The 11,126-nt window shown below is 45.2% G+C and overlaps 1 protein-coding gene across 2 annotated transcripts in view; it reads right to left on the reverse strand.

Annotated features, from left to right (window-relative positions):
* LOC133346155 (potassium voltage-gated channel subfamily H member 8-like) overlaps positions 1 to 10,210 on the reverse strand; it is a 78,863-nt gene extending 68,653 nt beyond the window's left edge. For both annotated transcript variants that reach the window (XM_061557608.1, XM_061557607.1), the window contains exon 1: positions 9,878 to 10,210. In XM_061557608.1, the coding sequence (XP_061413592.1) occupies positions 9,878 to 10,007 (130 nt within the window). In that variant the 5' untranslated portion in view covers positions 10,008 to 10,210. The remainder of the gene's footprint in view (positions 1 to 9,877) is intronic.
* Positions 10,211 to 11,126: the final 916 nt, after the last annotated feature.

Genomic DNA, 11,126 nt, shown 5'->3' on the forward strand with positions numbered 1-11,126 from the left:
AAAATAATAAACAAATTTTTTATATTTTATTATTAATTTTTTCTATCCACGTGACTTTACCGAAAGAACCAGAGAGTATAGATTCCTGCAGTCACGAAAGCTTCAAATCAAGATTGTACTGTATATAATGCATTGATTCCTTTCCACATAAAGTGGCATTTAGTAATGATCTATGAGTAAAATTTCCAATACAACAAAGCTACGTGGTATCTATATACGGTATATGTATTGTGCAATCAAGCATATGTGTGCTTGTGTGATATAGTGCAAGCAGCAGTACGCACGTGTCAATATGGAACTGCCTACCTCTGTGTGATGTCCACGTTTGTTCGCAGGTGTCTGTGTTCATATGTGCTGGTGGGGAGGTATGTGTGGACGTGGTGTTGGCCACCCACCCCCTCGTGTGCCTTGCCGGCCTTCATAGGTTCTCGCTAACAGCACTTGCCCCAACGGTGTGTTGAGGCTACACGGGGGATCTTTGTCTTTACTTTTGTATGGGGCAAGGTGGGGTTGACGCTGCCGGGGCTGTCATGCCTAAAAGTTTGAAAGAAGTAGCTGCCCCCTGTGAGTGTTTGCCTGATGTGTCATCTGTTGATGAAGTGCGAAGGGTGATCTGGAGCCTGAGACCAGGTAAAACGCCGGGCAGAAATGACCTTTCTAGCAAACTACTGCAGGGAGGTTGGCGTCTCTGTACATATTGCCTTATGTGATATCTTTACAGCTGTCTGGTTCCCAGGACAGGTTATGTAAGATTGGAAAGATTCCCTGGTGGTCCCCATTTTTAGGAAGTGAGATCACACTGATTGCAACAACTACCATGGCGTTTCCCGCCTTAGTGTGCCGGGAAAGGTCCTGGCAAGGATTATTCAACATCGCCTTGCCAGGCACGCTAAGGAGAGGCTTGCACAGCCCCAATGTGGTTTCAGACTGGGGCAGTCCTGCACAGACACCATATTCAAGTTCAAGTTCATTTATTAGGTATAGCCCTGTGAGCCATTCGGCTCTTGAATCGGGTGCAACCGCAACAAACAAAAAACTAAAACATGAACAAAAAACATCTTAAAGTGAATATGTGACTAAGTGCAAACAGAAAATCCAAAAAAAGACAGCAAAATATTGCAGAAAAAAACACAGTACACCAACGCTGTGTGCAAAAATCCCAGTGGGATGCAAGTCAAACAACAACAACAACCATATTCCATATTCTCCTCCATAGGTGCCCACTAACAGCACTTGCCAAAGCAGTCGCTTAAATGCGATGTGCATTGTGGCCTGCGTCTCACACAACGCACTTCCGTACTCATCCCAGCTGACTTTGGGCTGAGCCAGCAAGCACAGATTCCACTTAAGGGAATAAACTCGTGGTATTCCCACATACTCCCTCAATTTAATCCAATATCACCATAGAACGTGTAAGGGCACAGATGCGCTGCTTTCTGCAAGGTGAGCATAGCATGGCCTTAAACAGGTCAATTGTGTTTCCCGCATCAAATTTTTTACGTCTAATTTCTTTTCTCGTGTGAAAGGCAGTCGAATATTGCTGAAAATGACTGACAAAAGAACGCCAATGTAAAGGTAGACTGAGGCACAATATGAATTATATTTGTAAAAAATATACATGTACATCCATTTAAAATGTACAATATGATTCAGTATGAATAGACTCATAACACTGCCATTCTGCAGGCAGCCCCACGTTTCGACCCATCTCTCCCTCCTCTTCTCTCCCCTCTTTCCTCCTCTTCTCTCTCCCCCCCCCCCAGTCCCCAACCCCCTTCAAATCAATACAACGTACGGAAGACACTTCCAGAAAAAAAACCTTCGTCTGGAATAATGCTCCCTGTTTGACCCTTTGCTCTCTTTGTCTTCGCCAAGAGTTTCCTTTCTGAAAAGGCTGTTTGTGAAGGGCAAATCTGCCCCGGAACAATGAAAATCAGTGCAATAAGACATGTGGAAGAGACTTGAATCCAAAACGTAAACTTCCATTCGCTTAACATTTAGCTTTTGGAATATTTTTTTTTCGGAGCTTCTTCCTCTTAGGGAAACACACGTATGCCCGTTACATTTAATTAAAATTGTGTGTTGTTTATTCTGTTTAATGCGTGTACTTGCCAAACTGCTTTGATTCACAGACCTTTCAGGTAATGAGCTGTCGGTTGGCATCTGACCTATTCGTCTTTCACCTGATCTTCATACCGAACAGACGGTGGGCCATTGCAGTGCACGTACCATTCGTGTTGAATACTTATTGGCGATACAAAGTCCGTGTATAGCGAACAAGCATAGGGTGGTACTCATCTATGTTGGTGTCCTTGAGAAATTTGTGGAAATTAAACATTTTCATGGTAGGGACAAGGCCATCCATAGGATCACCATGGTTAACTTTCCACACAGTAATACTTATTACGTAAACTCTGGATAAATTGACTTAAGTCCAGCCACAACTGGAATTTAAAATAGGATTCTTCCAATGGTGATTCCAGCACCTTACCAATAGATCTACCCACGCAGATCTGTAAATATTAAACTCAGAAATAGGTCCTGTTGTTTTCCCCCATCAGCTGCTGGTTACATTTCAACTGTAAAATAACCTACTGCTCTGTTTTCTTAGATGTCATGCTTTGCAGATGCTATATTGGCTGAGATAGTAATGTTGTTTTCCCCTCCAATAACTAGTAAATACATTCACTCTGCAAATTCACGAGAAAACTAAAAAATACATATGAAGTGTGTAATGTTAATTTTAAAAGCAGCAGCAGCATCATGCATCTGAATGTGATCCCTCCATTGTGTTGGGAATCCACAAACAGCTGGAACAAAAGTCAATTGAATTTATGCAGACAAGAAGAGAAGCCATTCTGGCACCGTGTCAAATGTACCATCTGTTCCAAAGAAGGAAAGGCATTACATGTATGTGCATGTACATGTGAGGCGGTAGCGATGGCATTGTGGTTAGTGATTACGCATAGGACCTGGCGTCCTGAGTTTGTATTCACAGCCACAACTAACAGCAGTGATGATTATCTGAAGCTGTCCCGAGCCTCCTCTGAGTTGACTCCGCTCTAAATAAGTACCTGGAGCGGTGTGTCAACATTAGCACTGGGGGAAAAAAGATGGCTGGTCATGTTTTGTGCCTACACCAAAACTCGAACAGCCTATTGGGGTAAGCTCTGCTAGCGAGCACCTATGAAGGCCGGCACGGTACACGAGGGGGTGGGTGGCTAGTACCACCCTCGACCGCCTTTGTTTCCCCAGTGGTGATGTTTACACATCCAGAGCAGGTACTCGTTTGAGGCTGAGTCGACCTCGGAGAAACCCAGGGCTGGTTCAACTCTTCGCCACCGGTGCTGGCCGTGAGCGGGAATCGAACTCGGGTCGCCAGGTTCTTAGCGCAGCTCGCTGACCGCTACACCACCGCTCCCCATGAGTGGCTACACCACTGCTCATGCACCACACCAGGCTTAATAAGTGTTCTCTGACGCCACTTGTCTCTGCAGCCTGTGCAGGCTACACGTTGGATGTGTGTCTCTGTACTTGTGAGTAAGCACGCGTGCAGCATTCGTACCAAACGTGTGGCTTGGCATCCAGGTGCAGTCGTTTAGGATAAGAAGATACAGTTTTGAGATCACTAATTACAATACGTGAGGTAAGTCTTCATAAATAATGTTTGTTTTGGTCAACGTGAGATCATGTATCTCTTATGCATACATGCTTCAGTCTTTGTTTTGGCACTCGTATCTTCTAGCTTTCATAAATACTCATTGACCTACAGTGACCAAATACAAATGCACGCATATACATTCAAGGATAGTGATCTTAGATGCATTGCAACACATTCCTGCGGAGGGAACTGGTAGGAACGTTGGGTTGCTCGGTCAATGGCCAGGGTCAACGGCGGCGTGGTGTATTCCGCAAATATGTCCGACTGTGAGGGCGGGCACAAGCCGGCGTGAGTAGGTTAAACGTTGAGTTTTATAAGGGCACCACGGGGTGACCAGCCCCTCCCCACCCAGCCCATTCCCACCCCTCGCACCCCCCACCCAGTCCCACCTTCCCCACCCAGCCCCTCCCCACCCTCCGCACCCAGCCCCTCCCCACCCTGCCCCTCCCCACCCTCCCCTGCTCCACCCTCCCCACCCAGCCCCTCCCCACCCAGCCCCTCCCTGCTCGACGGATACAATAATCCCCTGTGGGCTGGTGTAACCAGGAGGTTCCTACCAGTATAAATATGTAGTCATAATATTAAACTCGTAGGTTGCAACAGGTCAGAGTTTCCCATTGAAACATGTGAACCTTATTCGGCCTGACACGTGTGCTTGGACGACCTGTAACAGTGCTATTCACATAACAAGGTCATCTATTCGGATGTAGAGAACCTCTTAATTTTTCTTGATAGCTCTTTACTTCTTGCTAGTGTTAGCTGTTACCTTTGTTGTACGATGTCCTCATCCCCTCATTCTCTCACAGGTGCCACGTGTAATCTATGATACTATACCCCTGTCCTGTTGTGCACGTGGTTCAGCAACATGGAACAGTGATGAAGACAATGGAGTGTAAGCTCAGAAGTAAGAAAATAAGCATGGGGAGATGCATGTTTGGAGCAACACCGAGAGACAGAAAGACGAACACTTGGATTCGAGAACCTATGCAGGTTGTATGTGTGTGTTGAACTTCTTTCGTACTTAGCTAACACACGCTAATCGGAGGTGTGTGTGTTAAAGACATCATATGGCCTATTAAGAAAGATAAGTGGGCTTGGGAAAGACACGTCGCTGAGTCTGTGGTTGAGGCTAACAAAGGAGTGGCAGCTGAGGGAGAGAATGCATCCGAGAATGCCCACCGCGGGTATGGAGTAATTGAATCAGATCGTGTGCACGGGACTGGATGATTGTAACATTGCAGGTGATTGTAAGATTGCAGGACCTTCAGAGATGGTGATGGCTTAGGTAGGCCTTCGTCCAGCAGTGTATTGGTGGTAGCTGACTGGGATGATACCATTCTTGTATATTTGTTTTACTGGTAGGAACCTCCTGGTTACATCAGCCCACAGGGGATTATTCTGTCCATCCGTCCGTCGTGCATCCAAAAATGGGAGGGTGGGGCTGGGTGGAGAGGGGAGGGTGGGGAGGGGCTGGGTGGGGAGGGTGGGGAGGGGCTGTGTGGGGAGGGGAGGGTGGGGAGTGGCTGGGTGGGGAGGGTGGGGCTGGGTGGGGGTGGGAAGGGTGGGGGTGGGTGGGGAGGGGCTGGTCACCCCGTGGTGCTCTTATAAAACTCAACGTTTAACCTACTCACGCCGGCTTGTGCCAGCCCTCACAGTCTCGAATATTTGCGGAATACATCACGCCGCCGTTGACCCTGGCCATTGACCGAGCAACCCAACGTTCCTACCAGCTCCCTCCGCAGGAATGTGCTATAATAACTTTGTACTGCTTACGAGTACGAGTAAACCTATCTACACCCCAACACGCTGTCTCTAAAGGCCTGTTTATTTCAGCCAGTATTATGTAAATCAATATGGCACCTGAAGCCAGCTTCAAAAACAATAATTTAACAAGTCGCCTTTGAGCAAATTATTTTTTACTGCTTTGTTCACTGTTGTACAGACTTACAATTAAACACAATATGGGTATGTACCACAATAAAATCACGTGCGTCATTGTGGACAATATAAGTACCACATAGCAGACACTACGCCTCCACATATATTTCCCTCAACATAAAAAATAAAGTGCCTTTTTAAACAGACTATTGTAAGGAGTATTATCTGTTTATTTATTATTTGGTTTTGAAGCAGTGGGCAATCAATCGCCAGTTATATTTTCAATATAATCAGTGGCACTAACGTTTGAATGAGTTAATGTCATATATTGTTTTCATGATTACAGTGATCAAGCAATTACCATCAACAGATGTACACAAGCTTTGTCAACAACAACAAAAACTACTTGTGACGCCACGTTTACAGTCGCATTGAAGCTGCTTCCCCTTTGAAGGTAGCTTCGCGCTCTTCGGCCGAATCTTATCAGCGGCACATTGTCACGCCACAGGGAAAAAAAGAAAGGCAGTGCAAAGAATTGTAAATTCCTATTTGTCCATTACTGACCCTGGCCTCTCAAAGCATAACCTTTAATCCCAAACTCCATAGAGCATAGCAGCACACTGGTGTGGAGTCGCAGCTGTGACACGCCAAATCAAAAATGCCTCATCTATGAGAAGCACACCATTAAAGGTTAGAAATTACATCTCGGACATGTCCTTCACTGGCTTTGGGGAAAAAAGGCCAAGGAAGCTTTATTTCATGCGTACTGTGCTGCAAAATTACTCATACATTTTCCCCTATACGGTGTTCCGTTTTCTGCCAATGTAAATGCTTCACATCAAAATGTGAAGGAAAAAAAACTCCAGAAGGATTGATAGTAATGTAACATTACTTAGAGTAATGCATTTTTCTTGTACAAATTTTTTTATATAAATAAGAGCTGTATACAATTAGGAGTGGCCAGTGCATTACTGCATGACTACATGGCATGCCAATTTCTTACTTCACCTGAAACCATGCCCTCCCACTTCTTAAGCTACCCACTCAACGTCTGTCATCTCAGTCTCTCAACCCGTTCTTTTTCTCTCAGTGCCTCACTACTACCCGCTAAGTTGTTGCTCCACAATCACACAACTGGACCACTTTAACCTATATTCAGTGAAAAATGCAATCCAGAATCGAGTTTCAATTTCTAGCCATGGGAATTGTTGATGCAGAATCATATTTTAACGTGACATTAATTTACTGCACGCAATTTAGTTTCCCTACATAGTGCACGACTGCATTAGACCAATGTGCAATATTAATATATTGCATACCATTTGATCGACGTTCTATTTGTTTAATCTCAAGGCCTAAACATGTACAAAACAGCAGGCTTTTGCACCTTTTTTAAGCACACTCATCTGTTTCTTTTAACTGTTGTAGAAGTCAACATAATAACGTGTTGCTACTCCAGAAATTTCATAATGATGCACTCCTACAGCTACAAACACCAGTGTTCGCCTCACTTTCTGCTTCATAATAACACCAGACTATACCCTCAGAACCCAGGAATGGTTCCTAAAATCCAACTTCCTCTCTTTTTTGTCAAGATATGGATGTTGATCTAACCACATCTACCTCCCACATTGATTAATTACGGGTCCAAGCCACCCACTCATTGTTCCCACTCTGGTTTAATATTTCGCTCTGGAGGTGTATATAATCACTGGATGTAATCAAGGAAGTTTCCAATGTACTTTCACCATAATACTTATGTTGTCATCCAGAGAGCAAATTACTGCAATTTGAGACAGGAACCAATCTCTTCTACACCCCCCCTCCCATGCAATAAACGTTGGCAGAAAATCTGTAATTTACAATGCGTCAGTCTCATGGAACAACAAAGCGATTCATGCCATGTCCCCATCACCACTGGGAAGCGCGTCGACTTGGTCTGTCTTAACGACAAGTGGCCTCAGCCGAGATTCCCATGACAGCCCGACTGGACCAAGCTGACATGGGCCATATAGTCCACTTCTAGTGCGTTGTGTTTGTGTAGCTCAGTTTAATAAGGGACCTAAGTGGAATAAACAAACCATCGCCTCTGCCCTCGTCTCTATGTGCGTTCCAACATGTTATGTACCCCTCACTTCACGAAATCGGCCTTTCCCAGTCCACCGTTTAACCCTATCTCTCACACCGTTGCTGACAACATTATTTTTCCAATATTCACTTTCATTTAAGCTCAATTGATATATATTTTTGAAAGAATATACCATACTTCGTACTAGCCTAGTTTCGTAATATCACATTATTTTAAGTTGTTGACCTTCCCCCGCACCTCCGATTAGTGCGGTTGGCTACGTACGAAAGAAGTACAACATACATACGTACATATATTCCTCGATACTTGAAATGCTGCTAAAGTAGTATTTTACACTTTGTTGTGGCCTTATCATTTTCAAAATCTTATTGTGTGATGTTGACGTCTTATTCTTGTAAGAATCATTGTAAGCGACGCTTCCATTATTAATTAAATATTAATGGTATTACTATTGTATTAATGGTATGATTGCAGTTTTCATTCAAGTCAATGATTCAGTCAATTCTTTCAATTTATAAACAATTGTATCAATATGCCAATATTGATACAATTGTTGGAAACTCATCCTGTGTGAACCAGTGAAAGTTGTAGTTGGATGAAAAGCATCATAATAATAATTTTCATTTTGTGTTTACGCCAGTAAACAGTGTGCAGTAGTACACCATGTTCCCCGTGCAAAACATTTAATTCAATGGAAATTACGACTTCACATTCAACAGCACACTCGGTGGAATATTGTTAACACGTGATGGAAAGTGGATGATAGCTTTTCTACAATTACGTTCTACCCATTCATTTTCTGATTGGACAATTTGTCGATCATTAAACATACCTTGGCCTTAGCAAACACGTCCACGATATTGCCCTGCGAGTACAATTACTATCACAACCGCTCGACGAGTATAGGGGATTTAAGTAAAGAATAAACATATTTAGAAAACACACTACAGCATGAAGCTCTCCTCGAGGGGCCAAAGGGTTTGAAGTAGGCTAAGACGCCACGTGACCTTGAGGTCAGCTTCTAAGAGGTTATTGGAATCCTCTTGGGGGAAAGCCCAAACCGTGGTCCACGTCTATTTCATTATGATTCAAATCAATACCCACCTCATGACCTCCTCGACGCACAGACCAACTTGTCATTGTCATCATGAAGACTACATTTGTGATAATGTATTATTAACAGAGCCCACTCTTGAACCGAACGAACGAATCCACGTGTTTTCTGTGACACAAACATATATTATCTATTTTACTATATCAATCACCTCCCTCTCTTGTAATAAATGTAAGCCATCAACAGGTAGGAGCTACATTAAGTGAATTATATGCGAAAACGCATAACCATATTAGCCATATAATCGAGTGCATTGGCCGAATGAAAAAAAGGCTCGCCAGGATGGGCTTTATTTAAAATGTATAGACTCCGTTGACAGTAGGATGGTACTCGGTAGTATACGATTACAGATCTGTTGGCGGCACATGTACTGCGGCGATGGTTACAGGGCACACACGCACACCCTCGCGGGCTCGCGCTGAACACGAGACACGCAGTGACGGACGAATGACGCCTTCTGCAGAAACCCAAATGCTCGCTAGACCGTGACCGTTTCTTTAATTGGCATCTTAAAATGTGTTTGCCTTGTATTTCGAAGCAGACAGCCCAGCTGTCAACTGTCGACTCCGCGAGCGCTTAAGTCTGTGCGCGTGGCGAACGCAAGGCGCGTGTACGTGGCGACAGTGGCGGGCACTGTCCGTGGTGCTGAAACACGCGGTCCAGGCTCCCAAGCGCAAATCGTCGTTTGGAACAACAACAACCACAAAAAACTGTCCTCCAAATGCTCAATTACTCCGTTGATTATTATTGTTGTTTACATTGACGCGCATTCTATGCTCGGACACGTATGCCAACGAAATGTCAACTGTTGAGTTGAACTGCGCAACGCATATTTTTTTTATTAAGTACGATAACAATAACAATTATACGTACGGGACCTCGAAGGTTTTTCGAGCGGATATTAAAGTTAACAAACAACGGTGGCGTGCCCAAGAGCGGAGCTAAACGGATCGTGTGTGTGTGTATACACGCGCGCGCGCGCGCACACACACGCGTTTGTCTTCCGTCGCATGTGGTAATGCTACACTCGCTCGCGATGCGCCGCACTGATTAACGCCCGTTTGAGGTAAACAGCTCTAATTACCATAGGCTCTTTTGAGCCGTCCGCCCTCGCATAAAGGTGAACATCACTTACGAGTGCCATCGAAGCGCGTCGCGATGGTGTCCAGGAAAGTGTTCTGGGGAGCCAGCAACCCTTTCATAACCGGCATCTTCGTCGTCAAACTCAAAACTACACAATAAACATATGCGTTTACAGTATACATATAAAATAATACTACTATTAGCGCAACAAATCGACTCGAGGAGGGATGAGAAAGAAAGAAAAAAAAAACACAAAATCCCCGGAACTGTTGCTATCGTGAGATGCAAAAGACAGCGCTACGATCGCAGCGAGTTTCTGGCGCGGTGTTCATCGGAGGCTTCGCTGAACCCGAGTGCGAGAGGGAGCGCGGCTCGGAGTCGAGTGCAAGAGGCGGGAGGGGAGGACGCGGCAGAGGAGCCCCCTCCCCGGGCACAGGAGCCCCGAGCTCTGAGCGAGCTCTGCTCCCCGCGCCCTCCACGCTCCGCGAGCAGATCGCGCCTCACGTGACGGGAGCAATTAGCCCAGCGCGCACGTTGTCTGCGGTGTTGCCCATTGTCTTGTCTCTGTGGGTTAATACAACACAATAGACAAAGCCGGTATAGTGGGGGGGACGGGGGTAGTGTGATTAGCGCAGTGCCCTTACAACCCGAGTTCGATCACGGCGATGAATATCTGAAACGTTCCTGGGCCTCCTCTAAGTCGATTCAGCCTAACATGAGCATCTGGCATCACCACTGGGGAGACGAAGGTGGCCGAGCGTGGTGCAAGCCACACCACTGCCTCATGCACCATATTGACTTCAATACGTGCTCGCTACTATACTGATAATTATTACGAATATACTGATAATTGTTTGTCTTAATTGTTATTTCTGTGGTTGTGTGCGCGTTTAATCATCTCTCTTTATGCATACGTTGCATCCTCTTATCTGGATGTGTGGTATCATCGCTCAGTTATATTTTCCGTATCATCTGCCTGTCTGTGTTGTTATATGGCTTGTTTGCTTTGTAAGATCTGTGGCGCTGGGCTGCGTGTGTATTAATCATCTGTGTGTATGTGTCCACGAACGTCGTTGATCATCTTTGTCCATTGATCACGCAATACTCAAAGATTCCGGTTCAATTCCCGGCCATGCGCATCAATGGCAACGTGTATTCTAGCCTGTCATGTGCCCCTGCTAGGTCGACTCAGCCTTGACGGAGTAGCTGGGGTGTTGTGTGAACGTCAAAACTGGGAAGACGATGAGCGGCTGCGCGTAGTGTCGGCCACACCACTCCCATCCCGCGTTTGCCGTTCCTAC

This window comes from Lethenteron reissneri, chromosome 23, assembly GCF_015708825.2.
Source record: "Lethenteron reissneri isolate LAM-NWPU_2019-01 chromosome 23, ASM1570882v1, whole genome shotgun sequence".
NCBI lineage: Eukaryota > Metazoa > Chordata > Hyperoartia > Petromyzontiformes > Petromyzontidae > Lethenteron > Lethenteron reissneri.